This window comes from Pseudophryne corroboree, chromosome 4 (assembly GCF_028390025.1).
Source record: "Pseudophryne corroboree isolate aPseCor3 chromosome 4, aPseCor3.hap2, whole genome shotgun sequence".
Lineage (NCBI taxonomy): Eukaryota > Metazoa > Chordata > Amphibia > Anura > Myobatrachidae > Pseudophryne > Pseudophryne corroboree.
Window position 1 is genome coordinate 85,207,926 of NC_086447.1, and position 21,409 is coordinate 85,229,334.

The 21,409-nt window shown below is 50.3% G+C and overlaps 1 protein-coding gene across 1 annotated transcript in view; it reads right to left on the minus strand.

Annotated features, from left to right (window-relative positions):
- The window catches only part of LOC134908946 (aminopeptidase NAALADL1-like), a 117,885-nt gene that overhangs the window by 49,171 nt on the left and 47,305 nt on the right, over nucleotides 1–21,409 (minus strand). Inside the window, exons 4-6 of the mRNA XM_063915217.1 lie at nucleotides 19,538–19,660; nucleotides 18,953–19,142; nucleotides 17,908–18,001 (exon numbers count right to left, since the gene is read on the minus strand). Of these exons, the coding sequence (XP_063771287.1) occupies nucleotides 17,908–18,001; nucleotides 18,953–19,142; nucleotides 19,538–19,660 (407 nt within the window). The remainder of the gene's footprint in view (nucleotides 1–17,907; nucleotides 18,002–18,952; nucleotides 19,143–19,537; nucleotides 19,661–21,409) is intronic.

Sequence of the window (21,409 nt, forward strand, 5' to 3'; positions counted from 1 at the left end):
AATCACAGGAGAGAGACAAACAGGAACTAGGTTTGACAACCAAAGCACTGACGCCTTCCTTGCTCAGGCACAGTGTATTTATACCTGCAGCAAGGAAGGGATTGGCTAGGCAATTATGCAGATTATCAATACTGAGAACAGATTGGTGGAAATGATCAGCTGACAGAATCCAAGATGGCTGCGCCCATGCAGACACTTGGAGGGAAGTTTGGTTTGTAATCCATGTGGTAATGAAAACAGTAATGGCGGCGCCGGCCACCGGAGACAGGAGGCGCCAGGCTGACAGATGCACATCCAACCATGCGGACACAGCGGAGGCCGCGGCTGACGTAATCGCCACTCAGACACTCTGCATGCAGAAGTTCAGGGACGGTGGCGGAGGCCGCGGGAGACGCCATGCCAGGTGTAATATGGCGTTTACTGTGACAGCGTCCCAGAGTGACAGGAGAGGATACAGGAATGTACACATCAGGATAACAGATGGGATCCGGTCCTGGAGCGCTGAGCCAGCCTTAGGAGGCATCTGATGGGTAAGAAATGGCGTCCAGATACCCGGATCGTGACAGCACCCCCCCCTTTAGGAGTGGCCCCAGGACACTTCTTTGGCTTTTGAGGAAACTTGGAATGGAATCTCCGGACCAAGGCAGGAGCATGGACATCAGAAGCATTGGTCCATGAACGTTCCTCAGGACCATAACCCTTCCAGTCAATAAGATATTGTAGTTGACCGTAACGGTGACGTGAGTCCAGGATCTTGGCCACTTCATACTCAACGCCTCGTTGAGTTTGGACTTTCGGAGTTGGAGGAAGTGAGGAATGAAACCGATTCAAGATCAGCGGTTTCAACAGGGAAACATGGAATGTCCTGGGTATTTTTAAAAAGGGAGGCAACTGGAGTCTGTAAGCAACAGGATTGATGACTTGTTCAATCTTGAAAGGACCGATATAGCGAGGTGCAAACTTCATACTGGGAACTCTTAACCTCAAATTCTTCGTGGATAACCATACCCGATCACCCACCTTGAGAGCAGGAACTGCTCGACGCTTCTTATCCGCAAACTTCTTGTACCTGAACGATGCCTTGAGCAGAGCTGATCGTACGCTCTTCCAGATATTGGCAAACTGATGCAAGGTGATATCCACTGCGGGAACAGAAGTTGCTGGAAGCGGTTGGAACTCAGGGACTTTAGGGTGGAATCCAAAGTTAGTGAAGAATGGTGTTGAAGCAGATGAAGAATGATACTGGTTGTTATGACAGAACTCGGCCCAGGGAAGTAATTGAACCCAGTCATCTTGAGAGGAGGACACATAGATGCGGAGGAAGGCCTCCAAGTCCTGATTCACCCTCTCGGTTTGACCATTGGTCTGAGGATGGTAAGCCGTGGAAAACTTTAGCTTGACTTGGAGGACTTGACATAAACTTCGCCAGAATTTGGCTGTGAATTGAACTCCTCGATCTGAGATAATTTCTTCAGGAAGACCGTGGAGTCGGAAGATCTCTTGTATGAATACTTGAGCCAACTTGGAAGCTGACGGAAGACCGGTGAGAGGAATGAAGTGTGCCATCTTGGTGAACCGGTCAACTACCACCCAGATGGTATTGAACTTGTTGCACATGGGTAAGTCTGTAATGAAATCCATCGACAAGTGGGTCCATGGTCGACGGGGAACGGATAGTGGAACCAGTTGCCCCGCAGGCGACTGGCGGGATACTTTATGTTGGGCACACTTTGGGCAAGATGCAATAAACTCCAAGACGTCCTTTTTCAGAGTTGGCCACCAATAGGACCTAGAGATAAACTCCAGGGTTTTTTGGATACCTGTATGTCCGGCAAAACGGGAAGCATGGGCCCAATGCATGAGCTTCTTCCTTAGCATCGGCTTCACAAAACTTTTCCCTGATGGGGGCGTAGAGTCCATCCCTACCGTGGAGAATGCCAACGGATTTATAATAGGATGCTTGTCTGAAGACTCTGACTCATTTTCTTGCTCCCATGAGCGGGAAAGGGCATCGGCCTTGCGATTCTGAGAGCCCGGACAGAACTGGAGTTTAAAGTCGAACCTGGAAAAGAAAAGTGCCCATCTGGCCTGACGAGGGTTGAGACATTGTGCACCCTTCAGGTATAAAAGGTTCTTGTGGTCTGTAAGTATGGTGATTGAATGAGAAGCTCCCTCCAACAGATACCTCCACTCTTCTAGAGCGAGCTTGATGGCTAGCAACTCCTGGTCGCCAATGGCATAGTTGCGCTCAGCTGGGGAGAACTTCCGGGAGAAGAAACTGCAAGGGTGTAAATGGCCATCTTTAGCCCTCTGAGATAACACCGCTCCTACTCCAACGGAGGAGGCATCCACCTCTAAGATGAAAGGAGAGTCGATGTCAGGCTGTTTCAGAACAGGCGCAGAGATGAACCTTTGTTTTAAAAGATGAAATGCTTGCATGGCTTCTTCAGACCACTTGGACGGGTTAGCACCCTTCTTGGTGAAAGCAGTAATAGGCGCCACAATGGTGGAAAAGTCTCGTATAAACTTTCGGTAATAGTTGGCGAACCCTAAGAACCTCTGGACCCCTTTGAGGGTTAAGGGTACCGGCCAATTTTGGATTGCTTGTAGTTTCTCAGGATCCATCTCTAGTCCGGAACCGGACACAATGTACCCTAGAAACGGAATGGACTTGACTTCAAAGACGCATTTTTCTAATTTGCAATAGAGATGATTGACACGGAGACGGGACAGAACCTCTTTAACCCAAAAACGATGTTCCTCTAAATAGTTGGCAAAAATGAGGATATCGTCTAGATAGACCACGACATGACGGTATAGAATGTCTCTGAAGATCTCATTGACAAAATGCTGGAAGACAGCTGGAGCATTGCTCAATCCGAAGGGCATGACGAGGTACTCATAATGTCCGTCACGGGTGTTAAAGGCGGTCTTCCACTCGTCACCCTCACGGATCCGGATGAGATTGTATGCACCTCGCAAGTCCAGCTTTGTAAAGATGGTAGCTCCGCTAACTCTGTCAAAGAGCTCAGTAATCAGGGGTAAAGGATAACGGTTCTTGATGGTAATGTCGTTCAAACCTCTGTAGTCGATGCACGGCCGCAGACCACCATCTTTCTTTTTTACAAAAAAGAAGCCTGCGCCGGCTGGAGAAGAAGAAGGTCGAATGAACCCCTTTGCTAGGTTCTCTTTAATATATTCCTCCATAGAATGCGTCTCAGGCAGAGACAACGGATAAGTTCGGCCTCGAGGTGGAACCTTCCCTGGAACGAGATCAATCGGACAGTCCCATTCTCTATGAGGAGGAAGGATATCAGCAGAAGCTTTACTGAACACATCCGTGAAATCTTGATATGGAGGAGGTGGAACATCAGACGACCTGGGGGAGGAAGAACAGACAGGCAATACTTTAAACAAACATGTCTCAGCACAGGAGGAACCCCATGCCAGGATTTGCGTAGTCGTCCAATCAACTGTAGGATTGTGAAGACGGAGCCATGGAAGGCCCAGGACCACAGGATGTGTGGCTCTTGGAATCACTAAAAAAGAAATAAGTTCGGAATGAAGAACTCCCACTCTCAGACGAACTGGTAGAGTCCTTAAAGAAATAACTGCATCAAAAATTTTGCTGCCATCCACGGCAGTTAAAGAAATGGACGAAGGAAGTCTCTCGGTGGGTAGGGACCACCGTTTAACATAGGCTTCGGTAATAAAGTTCCCAGCTGCTCCGGAATCAAGGAGGGCAATGACGTTCCGATAACGTTGAGCAACTTGAAGCGAGACTGGGAGATTACAATCTTGAGGAGATGGAGAGGAGATCATTACTCCTAGCCGGCCCTCTCCTTGGCGAGCTAGGATTTGGAGTTTCCCGGACGTTTGGGACAGGCATTAATGGTGTGAGACGGAGCTGCACAATAGAGACAGAGAAACTCGGAGAGACGTCTTCGGCGCTCAGCAGGAGTTAAACGGGAACGGCCAAGTTGCATGGGCTCATCTTTAGATGGTGACAGTTGACGAGGAGGAGGAGCAGAAGATTTTGGAGCAGATGATCTTCCACGCTCAGTTGCTCTCTCTCTGAAACGTAAATCAACTTTCGTGCAGAGTGAGATTAGCTCATCTAACTTAGAAGGTAAGTCTCTGGTAGCTAACTCATCTTTAATACGCTCAGATAAGCCATGCCAGAATGCAGCATACAGGGCCTCGTCGTTCCATGCCAGTTCGGATGCCAGGATCTGGAACTGTATCAGATATTGTCCTACAGTACGTGACCCCTGGCGTAAACGGAGAATCTCGGATGAAGCTGAGGTTACCCGGCCTGGCTCGTCGAAGATGCGCCTGAATGTTGACACGAAGGCAGTGTAGGAAGATAGCAGGGTGTCGGACCTCTCCCATAACGGTGATGCCCAATCAAGGGCTGAGCCACTGAGAAGAGAAATAATGTAGGCAATTTTTGTACGGTCACTGGGAAAATTGCCAGGTTGTAGCTCAAACTGAATCTCACACTGGTTGAGAAATCCCCTGCAGAATCTTGGAGATCCGTCAAATTTTGCTGGCGTTGGAAGATGAAGACGTGGAGCAGAAATGGGTAAGGTGGGTGGTGTTATAGCTGGAGTCACTGTGGTTGACGCACCAGACGCGCCTGATCCACGGAGAGTTGTCTGAATCCCATCCAGCCGAGTAGAGAGTGTCACAACTGAGGGCCTGAGCTGACGGGAGGCAGCCTCAGTTGTAGGGGCTGAGATGTACCGGAACCTGGGAGGTTGTATCAGACCCCTGGACATGTAAGTAACATGAATAATAACTGCCCGAAGGCGTGACCACGACAACTTGGATAAAAGTCAATGATGTTTATTATGATCTTCTAGATGGAAAGTCCTTACCAGGCCCGACTGTAGCAATGGAGATAACCCAGGATTGTGCCAGCTGATGTTCCAGGAAAAGCTGGGTTGCTGAAGGTAAAACAGCTGCTGTGGATACTGGCTGGAACCAGACTGTTGTTAGCACAGAGTGGATACTGGCTGGAACCAGTTAAATAATAGATGAACTTGGGAGCGATGAAATATGAACTGAAATGTAGAACTTGAGAGCGGAGAAATAATAATACCGGTGGAGAGTGGTAAAGTGTAGAAAGGACACCGGCCCTTTAAGGGAAGCTGTACTCTGCTGAAAGCTGAGCTGGAAGCAGGTAATGTTGTAGCTGGAAACAGATGAATCCACAATGGATTGGAGAGTCAGGCTACACCGCAGGTGGAATGCTGGTGCGGGTCTCTATGGTGGAAGTCTTGAGACAGGAGCTGGAACCTGGAAGACAATCACAGGAGAGAGACAAACAGGAACTAGGTTTGACAACCAAAGCACTGACGCCTTCCTTGCTCAGGCACAGTGTATTTATACCAGCAGCAAGGAAGGGATTGGCTAGGCAATTATGCAGATTAACAATACTGACAACAGATTGGAGGAAATGATCAGCTGACAGAATCCAAGATGGCTGCGCCCATGCAGACACTTGGAGGGAAGTTTGGTTTGTAATCCATGTGGTAATGAAAACAGTAATGGCGGCGCCGGCCACTGGAGACAGGAGACGCCAGGCTGACAAGTGCACATCCAACCACGCGGACACAGCGGAGGCCGCGGCTGACGTAATCGCCACTCTGACACTCTGCATGCAGAAGCTCAGGGACGGCGGCGGAGGCCGCGGGAGACGCCATGCCAGATGTAATAAGGCGTTACTGTGACAGCGTCTCAGAGAGACAGGAGAGGATGCAGGAATTTGAACATTAGGATAACAGATGGGATCCGGTCCTGGAGCGCTGAGCCAGCCTTAGGAGGCATCTGATGGGTAAGAAATGGCGTCCAGATACCCGGATCGTGACAGCACCCCCCCCTTTAGGAGTGGCCCCAGGACACTTCTTTGGCTTTTGAGGAAACTTGGAATGGAATCTCCGGACCAAGGCAGGAGCATGGACATCAGAAGCATTGGTCCATGAACGTTCCTCAGGGCCGTAACCCTTCCAGTCAATAAGATACTGTAGTTGACCGTAACGGTGACGTGAGTCCAGGATCTTGGCCACTTCATACTCAACGCCTCGTTGAGTTTGGACTTTCGGAGTTGGAGGAAGTGAGGAATGAAACCGATTCAAGATCAGCGGTTTCAACAGGGAAACATGGAATGTCCTGGGTATTTTTAAGAAGGGAGGCAACTGGAGTCTGTAAGCAACAGGATTGATGACTTGTTCAATCTTGAAAGGACCGATATAGCGAGGTGCAAACTTCATACTGGGAACTCTTAACCTCAAATTCTTCGTGGATAACCATACCCGATCACCCACCTTGAGAGCAGGAACTGCTCGACGCTTCTTATCCGCAAACTTCTTGTACCTGAACGATGCCTTGAGCAGAGCTGATCGTACGCTCTTCCAGATATTGGCAAACTGATGCAAGGTGATATCCACTGCGGGAACAGAAGTTGCTGGAAGCGGTTGGAACTCAGGGACTTTAGGGTGGAATCCAAAGTTGGTGAAGAATGGTGTTGAAGAAGATGAAAAATGATACTGGTTGTTATGACAGAACTCGGCCCAGGGAAGTAATTGAACCCAGTCATCTTGAGAGGAGGACACATAGATGCGGAGGAAGGCCTCCAAGTCCTGATTCACCCTCTCGGTTTGACCATTGGTCTGAGGATGGTAAGCCGTGGAAAACTTTAGCTTGACTTGGAGGACTTGACATAAACTTCGCCAGAATTTGGCTGTGAATTGAACTCCTCGATCTGAGATAATTTCTTCAGGAAGACCGTGGAGTCGGAAGATCTCTTGTATGAATACTTGAGCCAACTTGGAAGCTGACGGAAGACCGGTGAGAGGAATGAAGTGTGCCATCTTGGTGAACCGGTCAACTACCACCCAGATGGTATTGAACTTGTTGCACATGGGTAAGTCTGTAATGAAATCCATCGACAAGTGGGTCCATGGTCGACGGGGAACGGATAGTGGAACCAGTTGCCCCGCAGGCGACTGGCGGGATACTTTATGTTGGGCACAATTTGGGCAAGATGCAATAAACTCCAAGACGTCTTTTTTCAGAGTTGGCCACCAATAGGACCTAGAGATAAACTCCAGGGTTTTTTGGATACCTGTATGTCCGGCAAAACGGGAAGCATGGGCCCAATGCATGAGCTTCTTCCTTAGCATCGGCTTCACAAAACTTTTCCCTGATGGGGGCGTAGAGTCCATCCCTACCGTGGAGAATGCCAACGGATTTATAATAGGATGCTTGTCTGAAGACTCTGACTCATTTTCTTGCTCCCATGAGCGGAAAAGGGCATCGGCCTTGCGATTCTGAGAGCCCGGACAGAACTGGAGTTTAAAGTCGAACCTGGAAAAGAAAAGTGCCCATCTGGCCTGACGAGGGTTGAGACATTGTGCGCCCTTCAGGTATAAAAGGTTCTTGTGGTCTGTAAGTATGGTGATTAAATGAGAAGCTCCCTCCAACAGATACCTCCACTCTTCTAGAGCGAGCTTGATGGCTAGCAACTCCTGGTTGCCAATGGCATAGTTGCGCTCAGCTGGGGAGAACTTCCGGGAGAAGAAACTGCAAGGATGTAAATGGCCATCTTTAGCCCTCTGAGATAACACCGCTCCTACTCCAACGGAGGAGGCATCCACCTCTAGGATGAAAGGAGAGTCGATGTCAGGCTGTTTCAGGACAGGCGCAGAGATGAACCTCTGTTTTAAAAGATGAAAAGCTTGCATGGCTTCTTCAGACCACTTGGACGGGTTAGCACCCTTCTTGGTGAAAGCAGTAATAGGCGCCACAATGGTGGAAAAGTCTCGTATAAACTTTCGGTAATAATTGGCGAACCCTAAGAACCTCTGGACCCCTTTGAGGGTTAAGGGTACCGGCCAATTCTGAATTGCTTGTAGTTTCTCAGGATCCATCTCTAGTCCGGAACCGGACACAATGTACCCTAGAAACGGAATGGACTTGACTTCAAAGACGCATTTTTCTAATTTGCAATAGAGATGATTGACACGGAGACGGGACAGAACCTCTTTAACCCAAAAACGATGTTCCTCTAAATCGTTGGCAAAAATGAGGATATCGTCTAGATAGACCACGACATGACGGTATAGAATGTCTCTGAAGATCTCATTGACAAAATGCTGGAAGACAGCTGGAGCATTGCTCAATCCGAAGGGCATGACGAGGTACTCATAATGTCCGTCACGGGTGTTAAAGGCGGTCTTCCACTCGTCACCCTCACGGATCCGGATGAGATTGTATGCACCTCGCAAGTCCAGCTTTGTAAAGATGGTAGCTCCGCTAACTCTGTCAAAGAGCTCAGTAATCAGGGGTAAAGGATAACAGTTCTTGATGGTAATGTCGTTCAAACCTCTGTAGTCGATGCACGGCCGCAGACCACCATCTTTCTTTTTTACAAAAAAGAAGCCTGCGCCGGCTGGGGAAGAAGAAGGTCGAATGAACCCCTTTGCTAGGTTCTCTTTAATGTATTCCTCCATAGAATGCGTCTCAGGCAGAGACAACGGATAAGTTCGGCCTCGAGGTGGAACCTTCCCTGGAACGAGATCAATCGGGCAGTCCCATTCTCTATGAGGAGGAAGGATATCAGCAGAAGCTTTACTGAACACATCCGTGAAACCTTGATATGGAGGAGGTGGAACATCAGACGACCTGGGGGAGGAAGAACAGACAGGCAATACTTTAAACAAACATGTCTCTGCACAGGAGGAACCCCATGCCAGGATTTGCGTAGTCGTCCAATCAATTGTAGGATTGTGAAGACGGAGCCATGGAAGGCCCAGGACCACAGGATGTGTGGCTCTTGGAATCACTAAAAGTGAAATAAGTTCGGAATGAAGAACTCCCACTCTCAGACGAACTGGTAGAGTCCTTAGAGCAATAACAGTATCAAAAATTTTACTGCCATCCACGGCAGTTAAGGAAAAGGAGGAAGGAAGTCTCTCGGTGGGTAGGGACCACCGTTTAACATAGGCTTCAGTAATAAAGTTCCCAGCTGCTCCGGAATCAAGGAGGGCAATGACGTTCCGATAACGTTGAGCAACTTGAAGCGAGACTGGGAGATTACAATCATGAGGAGATGGAGAGGAGATCATTACTCCTAGCCGGCCCTCTCCTGGGCGAGCTAGGGTTTGGAGTTTTCCCGGACGTTCGGGACAGGCATTGATGGTGTGAGACGGAGCTGCACAGTAAAGACAAAGAGACTCAGAGAGGCGTCTTCGGCGCTCAGCAGGAGTTAAACGGGAACGGCCAATTTGCATGGGCTCATCTTTAGATGGTGACAGTTGACGAGGAGGAGGAGCAGAAGATTTTGGAGCAGATGATCTTCCACGCTCAGTTGCTCTCTCTCTGAAACGTAAATCAACTTTCGTGCAGAGTGAGATTAGCTCATCTAACTTAGAAGGTAAGTCTCTGGTAGCTAACTCATCTTTAATACGCTCAGATAAGCCATGCCAGAATGCAGCATACAGGGCCTCGTCGTTCCATGCCAGTTCGGATGCCAGGATCTGGAACTGTATCAGATATTGTCCTACAGTACGTGACCCCTGGCGTAAACGGAGAATCTCGGATGAAGCTGAGGTTACCCGGCCTGGCTCGTCGAAGATGCGCCTGAATGTTGACACGAATGCAGTGTAAGAAGATAGCAGGGTGTCGGACCTCTCCCATAACGGTGATGCCCAGTCAAGGGCGGAGCCACTGAGAAGAGAGATAATGTAGGCAATTTTTGTACGGTCACTGGGAAAATTGCCAGGTTGTAGCTCAAACTGAATCTCACACTGGTTGAGAAATCCCCTGCAGAATCTTGGAGATCCGTCAAATTTTGCTGGCGTTGGAAGATGAAGACGTGGAGCAGAAATGGGTAAGGTGGGTGGGGTTATAACTGGAGTCACTGTGGTTGACGCACCAGATGCGCCTGATCCACGGAGAGTTGTCTGAATCCCATCCAGCCGAGTAGAGAGATCCTGGAGACAGCGGATGATGTGGCCCTGTGCAGCCTCCTGATGTTCTAGTCGGGCTGCCAGTTCTTGCATCGGCCTGGCCGCTTGATCCTGGTCTCCGGCTGGATTCATTAGGTCAGTGCTTACTGTCACAACTGAGGGCCTGAGCTGACGGGAGGCAGCCTCAGTTGTAGGGGCTGAGATGTACCGGAACCTGGGAGGTTGTATCAGACCCCTGGACATGTAAGTAACATGAATAATAACTGCCCGAAGGCGTGACCACGACAACTTGGATAAAAGTCAATGATGTTTATTATGATCTTCTAGATGGAAAGTCCTTACCAGGCCCGACTGTAGCAATGGAGATAAACCCAGGATTGTGCCAGCTGATGTTCCAGGAAAAGCTGGGTTGCTGAAGGTAAAACAGCTGCTGTGGATACTGGCTGGAACCAGACTGTTGTTAGCACGGAGTGGATACTGGCTGGAACCAGTTAAATAATAGATGAACTTGGGAGCGATGAAATATGAACTGAAATGTAGAACTTGAGAGCGGAGAAATAATAATACCGGTGGAGAGTGGTAAAGTGTAGAAAGGACACCGGCCCTTTAAGGGAAGCTGTACTCTGCTGAAAGCTGAGCTGGAAGCAGGTAATGTTGTAGCTGGAAACAGATGAATCCACAATGGATTGGAGAGTCAGGCTACACCGCAGGTGGAATGCTGGTGCGGGTCTCTATGGTGGAAGTCTTGAGACAGGAGCTGGAACCTGGAAGACAATCACAGGAGAGAGACAAACAGGAACTAGGTTTGACAACCAAAGCACTGACGCCTTCCTTGCTCAGGCACAGTGTATTTATACCAGCAGCAAGGAAGGGATTGGCTAGGCAATTATGCAGATTAACAATACTGACAACAGATTGGAGGAAATGATCAGCTGACAGAATCCAAGATGGCTGCGCCCATGCAGACACTTGGAGGGAAGTTTGGTTTGTAATCCATGTGGTAATGAAAACAGTAATGGCGGCGCCGGCCACTGGAGACAGGAGACGCCAGGCTGACAAGTGCACATCCAACCACGCGGACACAGCGGAGGCCGCGGCTGACGTAATCGCCACTCTGACACTCTGCATGCAGAAGCTCAGGGACGGCGGCGGAGGCCGCGGGAGACGCCATGCCAGATGTAATAAGGCGTTACTATGACAGCGTCTCAGAGAGACAGGAGAGGATGCAGGAATGTGAACATTAGGATAACAGATGGGATCCGGTCCTGGAGCGCTGAGCCAGCCTTAGGAGGCATCTGATGGGTAAGAAATGGCGTCCAGATACCCGGATCGTGACAGAGAGATCCTGGAGACAGCGGATGATGTGGCCCTGTGCAGCCTCCTGATGTTCTAGTCGGGCTGCCAGTTCTTGCATCGGCCTGGCCGCTTGATCCTGGTCTCCGGCTGGATTCATTAGGTCAGTGCTTACTGTCACAACTGAGGGCCTGAGCTGACGGGAGGCAGCCTCAGTTGTAGGGGCTGAGATGTACCGGAACCTGGGAGGTTGTATCAGACCCCTGGACATGTAAGTAACATGAATAATAACTGCCCGAAGGCGTGACCACGACAACTTGGATAAAAGTCAATGATGTTTATTATGACAACTCCGCAACACAGCAGCAGTAAAAGAAAACGTAAAAGTCAGCAAAGAATAAATACAGTTCCTGGGTACTACAGGATGGCAGGAGCCACAGGGCACTGGTAGTGTGAGATAGTTCTTATGATCTTCTAGATGGAAAGTCCTTACCAGGCCCGACTGTAGCAATGGAGATAACCCAGGATTGTGCCAGCTGGTGTTCCAGGAAAAGCTGGGTTGCTGAAGATAAAACAGCTGCTGTGGATACTGGCTGGAACCAGACTGTTGTTAGCACGGAGTGGATACTGGCTGGAACCAGTTAAATAATAAATGAACTTGGGAGCGATGAAATATGAACTGAAATGTAGAACTTGAGAGCGGAGAAATAATAATACCGGTGGAGAGTGGTAAAGTGTAGAAAGGACACCGGCCCTTTAAGGGAAGCTGTACTCTGCTGGAAGCTGAGCTGGAAGCAGGTAATGTTGTAGCTGGAAACAGATGAATCCACAATGGATTGGAGAGTCAGGCTACACCGCAGGTGGAATGCTGGTGCGGGTCTCTATGGTGGAAGTCTTGAGACAGGAGCTGGAACCTGGAAGACAATCACAGGAGAGAGACAAACAGGAACTAGGTTTGACAACCAAAGCACTGACGCCTTCCTTGCTCAGGCACAGTGTATTTATACCTGCAGCAAGGAAGGGATTGGCTAGGCAATTATGCAGATTATCAATACTGAGAACAGATTGGTGGAAATGATCAGCTGACAGAATCCAAGATGGCTGCGCCCATGCAGACACTTGGAGGGAAGTTTGGTTTGTAATCCATGTGGTAATGAAAACAGTAATGGCGGCGCCGGCCACCGGAGACAGGAGGCGCCAGGCTGACAGATGCACATCCAACCATGCGGACACAGCGGAGGCCGCGGCTGACGTAATCGCCACTCAGACACTCTGCATGCAGAAGTTCAGGGATGGCGGCGGAGGCCGCGGGAGACGCCATGCCAGGTGTAATATGGCGTTTACTGTGACAGCGTCCCAGAGTGACAGGAGAGGATACAGGAATGTACACATCAGGATAACAGATGGGATCCGGTCCTGGAGCGCTGAGCCAGCCTTAGGAGGCATCTGATGGGTAAGAAATGGCGTCCAGATACCCGGATCGTGACAGTGGATTTTCCGGCAGTTGCCGTGGCCACCAGATCCGATAGACCGACGCCAAATAATTCCTCCCCTTTATACGGCAATACTTCCATATGTCGTTTGGAATCCGCATCACCTGACCACTGTCGCGTCCATAAACTCCTTCTGGCAGATATGGACATCGCATTTACTCTCGATGCCAGAGTGCAAATATCTCTCTGAGCATCTCGCATATAAAGGAAAGCATCCTTTAATTGCTCTATAGTCAATAAAATACTGTCCCTATCCAGGGTATCAATATTTTCAGTCAGGGAATCCAACCAGACGACCCCAGCACTGCACATCCAGGCTGAGGCGATGGCTGGTCGCAGTATAACACCAGTATGTGTGTATATACTTTTTAGGGTAGTTTCCATTCTCCTATCAGCTGGATCCCTGAGGGCGGCCGTATCAGGAGACGGTAACGCCACTTGTTTTGATAAGCGTGTGAGCGCCTTATCCACCCTAGGGGGTGTTTCCCAGCGCGCCCTAACCTCTGGCGGGAAAGGGTATAATGCTAATAACTTTTTTGAAATTAGCATTTTTCTATCTGGGTTAACCCACGCTTCATCACATACATCATTTAATTCCTCTGATTCAGGAAAAACTACAGGTAGTTTTTTCACCCCCCACATAATACCCCTTTTTGTGGTACTTGCAGTATCAGAGATATGCAAAGCCTCCTTCATTGCCGTGATCATATAACGTGTGGCCCTACTTGAAAATACGTTTGTTTCATCACCGTCGACACTAGATTCAGTGTCTGTGTCTGGGTCTGTGTCGACCGACTGAGGTAAAGGGCGCTTTACAGCCCCTGACGGTGTCTGAGACGCCTGGATAGGTACTAACTGGTTTGCCGGCCGTCTCATGTCGTCAACTGATTTTTGTAATGTGCTGACATTATCACGTAATTCCATAAACAAAGCCATCCATTCCGGTGTCGACTCCCTGGGGGGTGACATCACCATTATCGGCAATTGCTCTGCCTCCACACCAACATCGTCCTCATACATGTCGACACACACGTACCGACACACAGCAGACACACAGGGAATGCTCTTATCGAAGACAGGACCCCACTAGCCCTTTGGGGAGACAGAGGGAGAGTTTGCCAGCACACACCCAAGCGCTATAATATATATGGGAACAACCTTATATAAGTGTTGTTCTTTATAGCAGCTTAAATATATCAAAATATCGCCAAAAAAATGCCCCCCCTCTCTGTTTTACCCTGTTTCTGTAGTGCAGTGCAGGGGAGAGTCCTGGGAGCCTTCCTCACAGCGGAGCTGAGCAGGAAAATGGCGCTGTGTGCTGAGGAGAATAAGCTCCGCCCCCTATTTCGGCGGGCTTTTCTCCCGTAGTTTTAGATAACTGGCATGGGTTAAATACATACATATAGCCTCAATGGCTATATGTGATGTATTCTTTTGCCATAAAGGTATTAAATATTGCTGCCCAGGGCGCCCCCAGCAGCGCCCTGCACCCTCCGTGACCGCTTGGTGTGAAGTGTGTGACAACAATGGCGCACAGCTGCAGTGCTGTGCGCTACCTTCATGAAGACTGAAGAGTCTTCTGCCGCCTGTTTCCGGACCTTCAATCTTCAGCATCTGTAAGGGGGGTCGGCGGCGCGGCTCCGGGACGAACCCCAGGGTGAGACCTGTGTTCCGACTCCCTCTGGAGCTAATGGTGTCCAGTAGCCTAAGAATCCAATCCATCCTGCACGCAGGTGAGTTGAAATTCTCTCCCCTAAGTCCCTCGATGCAGTGAGCCTGTTGCCAGCAGGACTCACTGAAAATAAAAAACCTAAAAACTTTTTCTAAGCAGCTCTTTAGGAGAGCCACCTAGATTGCACCCTGCTCGGACGGGCACAAAAACCTAACTGGGGCTTGGAGGAGGGTCATAGGGGGAGGAGCCAGTACACACCACCTAATCCTAAAGCTTTATTTTTGTGCCCTGTCTCCTGCGGAGCCGCTATTCCCCATGGTCCTGACGGAGTCCCCAGCATCCACTTAGGACGTTAGAGAAATCACTTTGAGGAATATGACCATTCCAGTTTTGGTATTACACAATCAACATTTAACAGCCTGCATATAAGTTAATATTGACCTTATTAGGTGTGGCTGAAAATGCAGGAAACCCTACTTTCATTAGGGGTATAGCATCCCCAAATTTTATCAGAGAGCAAGTTGCCTATCAACACAACTTAATCCTTGTTGGTATAATTCAAGTCAGTTTCATTGAGCAATAGATTGACATATATCAAAGCATCACATTTATTACTCACACCGTTAAAGGAAGGGGTCCTTATTTATTTTACGGTGTGGTTTAACTACCATGTGGGGATGTAATAATCCTATTTTCTAGTAATATTACCTCAATAGTCTAGATTCAGTGGTTGGTGAAATAAATAAGCTTATTTAATTTGTGGCAATATATATCGTCCCATTAATACGAATGAGAGGGGATGAGGCCAGAAAAGTCAAGATATGGATGTTAAATGCAAAACGATCATACAGGGATAAAGTTGAGGTATTATAATATCTCCTATATATTAGCCCAGATCTGTGACTTTGTGCCTCATTTGCTAACGCTGGGCGGAGTCACAACACTGGGCGGAGTTAGTCAAATGAGTCACAGATCTGGGCAAATCTATAGGACACTAGGAGCAGAAGCAGATGGTATGGGCATGGCACAGGCAGGGGTGCATACCTCCCAACTTTCTTCAGGCAGAAGGAGGAACACACGTGCGGTGAAAGGGGCGTGGCCAACGAAAAGGGGTGTGGCTTTGCGGGAGGACCCGCGATCGTGAGCCACACCACCGTTTTCGTCAGTGAGGGGGCATGCCCAGCACTCTGGGAGCTGCTGGCATGCCCCCAGGGGCGGATTATGAGTCCGGGGGGCCCAGGGCACTTGAGACAAGGGGGCCCTTTCTCATCGCTGTGCCTGCTGCCGGTTCAGGGGCGTGGCCTAATCGCGGGACTCGTGGCCACGCCCCCTTATGCACATTTCGGGATTTTTTTTAATGGGATTTTGGCCCCTCAGCTAGGGGTAAATCCAGAGGGGGTGGTCGCTCCCCCCTACACACCCGCACAGGCAGAAGAAAGCAACACCACAGACCTGCCAACACGCAGCAGCGTGTGCTGACTATAGCACAATGCTGCTGCTGTTGCTGGCAGGACGGGGGAGCTTCAGAGCTGGGACAGAGCTACTCCAGCCAGAAGACCCCCTAAACCTGTGGGGCCCGGGGTACGTACTCCCTGTCCCCCCCTTAATCCGGCTCTGCTGCCGTCCGTCCCCCCCTTAATCCATACCCCCTGATGCCCCCTATCCTCCTGTCTCCACTAAACAGAACAGAGAGTACAGGAGCTTCCCAACTGCCCCCCCCTTCCCCACCGCGGGACACTGCGGCCCGCGGGTGGGACAGCGGGACAGACCCCAAAAAGTGGGACTGTCCCGCGAAAATTGGGACAGTTAGGAGGTATGGGGGTGTGTGAGGGGGTATGCCGTACAGACAGACGGGCACCGGCTCACTGTGTGCTTGACCCCTACATCAGCATACTCAGCAGGGGCTCTCTGGCGCGGAGGAGTGTCACTTTCTGGCACACTCCACGCTTCTTAGCTGCAGTTTTGTGGGGCACCTGCCGCTGTGCAGGTTCCATACTGCCTCTGTTATCTCCAGCCTTGGCAACCCCACCGCTATCTGCAGCGCTGCCACCCGCAGTGAGGTGCGCCCAGCTCCTTCTCACACTTTAGCCGGCGGGCAGCGCTGCAGAAGTCCACGCTGCTTGCAGGCTCCAACCCCCTCCTCCCTCCAGCCGCAGCGTCTCCTGGGGGCTAACCAGTCACTCCCAGTCTCCCCTTACCACAGTGCCCGGCAGCCGCGAGGTCCGCGCCGCGTGCATGCTATGACCCCCTCCTCCCTCCAGCCGCAGCGTCTCCTGGGGGCTAACCAGTCACTCCCAGTCTTCCCTTACCACGGTGCCCGGCAGCTGCGCGAGGTCCGCGGTGTGTGACTGAGGAGGGGGGGGGGGGGGAGGGATGCGGGCAGGCAGAGGAAGCAGGACTCCAGCCTGAGAGAGTCAGCCATACCAAGTCTCCACCAGCAGCAGATCCCAACAAGTTGGAGTGGAACAGCAGCAGTCAGCAGCAGTGACTCCGGGAAGACACATCTGTCACCACTGTTTTGTCCCAAATACCAATCTCTCCCATGCCCTGTGTCCCTGTCACCCTTGGCCTTGCCCTGTCACCCTTATCCTGGCCCTTTCAGCCTTATCCTGGCCCTGTCACCCTTATCCTGGCCCTGTCACCCCTATCCTGGCCCTGTTACCCCTGTACTTGCCCTGTCAACCCTATCCTGGCCCTGTCACCCCTGTCCTGGTCCTGCCGCCCCTACCCTGGCCCTGTCACACCTATCCTGTCCCTGTAATTTCTGTCCTGGCCCCATCGCCCCTGTCCTGGCCCCATCGCCTCTGTCCTGGCCCCGTTGCCCCTGTCCTGGCATCGTCACCCCTGTCCTGGCCCCTTCACCCCTGTTCTGACCCTGTCACCCCTGTCCTGCCCTGTTACTGCATACCCTCCAACTACCTTTTTGGCAGGTACAGTACCCGCAACACCTCCAGACCCCTCCCCAATGCACCACACCTCTGCACCTTCCCCTCCACCACATGTGGCACTCCACCCCTCCCCCACACGCTGTGCCTCCAGACCCCCTACGCCACCCGCGGCTCCCACTCCCCCACCCATCCACCACCCACAGCACCTCCAGACCCCCTCCACCATCCACCCCCCATATATGTCTCCCCCCAAACCTGCCCCCCCTCCACCCGCAGCATCTGCAGACACCCTCCTCCATCCGCGATTATGTTTAGGCGCATAATCACCCCTTCCCGCAGTCTAACCCTTCCTCCCCCCCTGCCTAATCCTAACCCTCCCCCCGTAGCCTAACACCCCCCCCACCACCACCACATCACTACCCCCCCCCCCCCCCCCCCCTTACCTGCTTGGCGGCCCGGTCCACGCTCGTTTGGGATCCCGGCGGTCTGGATTCTGCCAAAAGTATTTCAACTGCTGGGATCCTGACCGGATCCCTATATAAGGACACCACTTGCCATATTTAGAAGATTAAAGTGTTGTTACTTACCATAATAACTCCTGGGCATGACCAAACCCTATGGGCTGTGCTGGGATGTGAGAGATGCCTTGTATCTCCGACTCTGGAATTCTGTACGTGAACTCTGCAAAATAAATACTGCAGAATCACAGGTAAGAAAAGAAGCATTGTAGTGGTGCGCTCAATGCAGAATCTCATAATAACGCATAGCGCAAAGATTGGGGCAATTAAACTTAGAACTGAGAAAAGAGTTACGGGGAGATGTATCATGCATCGGAGAGAGATAAAATATAGAGGTTGCCCAAAGCGACCGTTCAGGGTCTAACTGTCATTGCACATAGGGGGTCATTCGGAGTTGTTTTCGCTCGCAAGCTGCTTTTAGCAGCTTTGCACACGCTAAGCCGCCGCCTACTGGGAGTGAATCTTAGCTTATCAAAATTGCGAACGAAAGATTAGCAGAATTGCGAATAGACACTTCTTAGCAGTTTCTGAGTAGCTCCACACTTACTCGGCATCTGCGATCAGTTCAGTCAGTTTCGTTCCTGGTTTGACGTCACAAAAACACCCAGCGTTCGCCCAGACACTCCTCCGTTTCTCCAGTCACTCCCGCGTTTTTCCCAAAAACGGTAGTGTTTTTGCACACACCCATAAAACGGCCAGTTTCCGCCCAGAAACACCCACTTCCTGTCAATCACATTACGATCACCAGAACGAAGAAAAAACCTCGTAATGCCGTGAGTAAAATACCTAACTGCATAGCAAATTTACTTGGCGCAGTCGCACTGCGGACATTGCGCATGCGCATTAGCGACTAATCGCTCCGTTGCGAGAAAAAAATAACGAGCGAACAACTCGGAATGACCCCCATACTGTGCTAAATAAATGTCAGGAGCTGATCAGTTACTTTGTGCGACGTCTCCAGTTTATCTCTCTCCAAGGCTTGATACAGCTCCCCCTGGTTGGGAGAAATACTGTATACAGGTTAGGGCGTCTGGATGGAGGGCATTGTAAGAAGCTACTGCACCCAGAGGTACTGCCAGGATTTATACAAGCCCCATTTTCAACCCGCTAGTACCTTTAGCTGGGTAGTATGGCGTTAGCTGATCTCCAAAATTCTCTTTGAATGAACCACGTTCTACCCCGGAAGGCGGCATGTACCAGGAGTTGGGGTACGCATCAGCGGCTTGGCTATTCCCATCATTTATGTCTTTTGGGTCAGTGTAAATGATCACTCCAATAACTCCAAATTTGGCAGCATTTATCGCCTGGAATTGTATAGAGGACGATGTTAGTATTGCTGCACACACATCTGCCTCTATGGGCGTTACAGCGTATCTACCACAGGTACCAACAGAAGAAGTCACATTACTCAGAGAGCGGGCAGAGTACTTTTAGCAGGCAGCTTAGCCTTTTAAATGATAGTAAAAATAACCACATACAGTATATTGTATTAGTTACATTGGAGCATTCTAGGCGTAAAAACTGGAGGAAACATAAATGGCATTTAAGGGAAGTAATGCTCCGAGCGGCTTTAACTGTGCATAGTTACAGTACAGTGCTCTTATGGTTTTGCAGTATGTGACCAGCAATTTCCACACTCAGGCCTTATCCATTCATTAGTGTATATTACAGTATGTACTAATATTCAGAGCTAGCTCACCTTATTAACTCTGCCAATCCCACCGTAGCGAACGATTGCGATGGTGTTGTTCAGATCTATAGAATTATCCAGCAGGTGTTGAAAATCACTTATTCTGCCTTGATTTGCATAAACAAGTTTTCCCTGATAAACAAACCAGCAAAGAGGATTGGGGGAGACATTAGGCATAAGACTCAGTTCGAAAGACATACTATATATAAATATATATATATATATATATATATATGAACAGTGATAATAAAAAAAAATGATGTCATCACATTGGAATGTAATGCCAGTAGCCAGTTTGTATGACCTCTGATCAGGTCCAGCAACAGAAATCTTGGGGCCCGGTACACTGATATCTCTGGGGCAACCCACCTTTGACCGCCGCACCGACACATCCCTCCCCTGGGAGCGAGAGAAAGGGTGTCTGGGTGAGAGTGACAGTAGTGAGGAGAGGGAGAGAGAGGGGTAGGTCAGGGAGAGACAAAGAGAAAGAGAGGGTGTCAGAGTGAGAGAGAGAGGGTTTCGTGGAAAAAGAGGGAAAAATAGAAAGAGAGAGGGGAGAGCGATATAAAGGATGTCAGGGAGAGAGAGTGCCAGAGAGGGAGAGGAGCAAGAGAGAGAGGGAGGGGAGCGAGCGGGAGTGAGATAGTGTCAGAGAGAGAGAGAGGGGAGCAAGAGAGAGTGAGAGAGAGTGTCGTGGAAAGAAAGAAAAAAGGAGAGGCAAGAGAGAGAAAGTGTCAGGGAAAGAGTCAGTTTCAGGGAGAGAGAGATAGCGAGAGAGACAGTGTCACGGAAAGAGAGAGATTCAGTGAGAGAGGGAGAGGAAAACAGTGTCAGGGAGAGAGAGACAGTGGGTGATGTTGGCAGGGGTCAACCTCTAATTGAAGCGTCCACAATTAAATTGCGGATGCATTGCGGGGTGGCACCACAACCACACCGCCACACCCTGTGCTGGGCAGACCCCAGCATGTTAGTTGATGGACACAGATCTTGCTGCAGGATCTGTGTCCATCTCTGAATAGCCCCCGGTATCAGGGAGAGAGAGAGAGACAGTGTCAGGGAGAGAGGGAGAGATAGACACATAGACAGTGTCAGGGAGAGTGTGAGAGAGACAGTGTCCGGGAGAGAGAGAGTGTTAGGGAGAGAGAGGGACGGGGAGCGAGTCGGAGAGACATTACCTGACTGCACTGCAGCATTGAGCACATGACATGTCTCTCATGGGGGCGGACAGTTCTCTGCATTAGGCTCCGTCCCCCGAACACGGCACTACTGCTCAGCTCTGCTACTGGGAGCCAGTCGGTCCTGGTAATCGGGAAGGGGGGGTCAGGGGGCCCTGATGACTCCTTTGTTTTTATTTTGCCCACTTGTAGCTGGTATCGCGTCACTCCGTTTTGTGCCTGTGAGCCACGTGGTCCCTCAGGACCTCAGGGCCCAGGACGGGGGTACCCTTTGTAACCCCCTGTAGCCGGGCCTGCCTCTGAACCCTACCACCAGTGGCAGTGATGTTAGTTTCCATTTAGTTACAGCATAACACACATCTACATTCTCCAGATACATCTGTTATTTCTCTTAAAGTGGGTACACACTGGAAGATATATCTGCCGATCAATTGATCGGCAGATATATCTATGGACGGATCGGGCAGTGTGTTGACCATACACACTGGCCGATCTGTCGGGGACTGACGTCAGGAACTGGGCGGGCGTGTACACACGCCCGCCCAGTTCAGCTGTCAATCACCGCCATCCGCCGCAGCATGTGTCCTGGCGGTCAGTCGACCACCTGTACACACACAGCGCCGCGCCAGTATATCGGTAGATATATTGGCCGTCGGCTGTGCTGCGGGGCCGACGCGATACGTCTGTGAACAACGGAATTTACAGA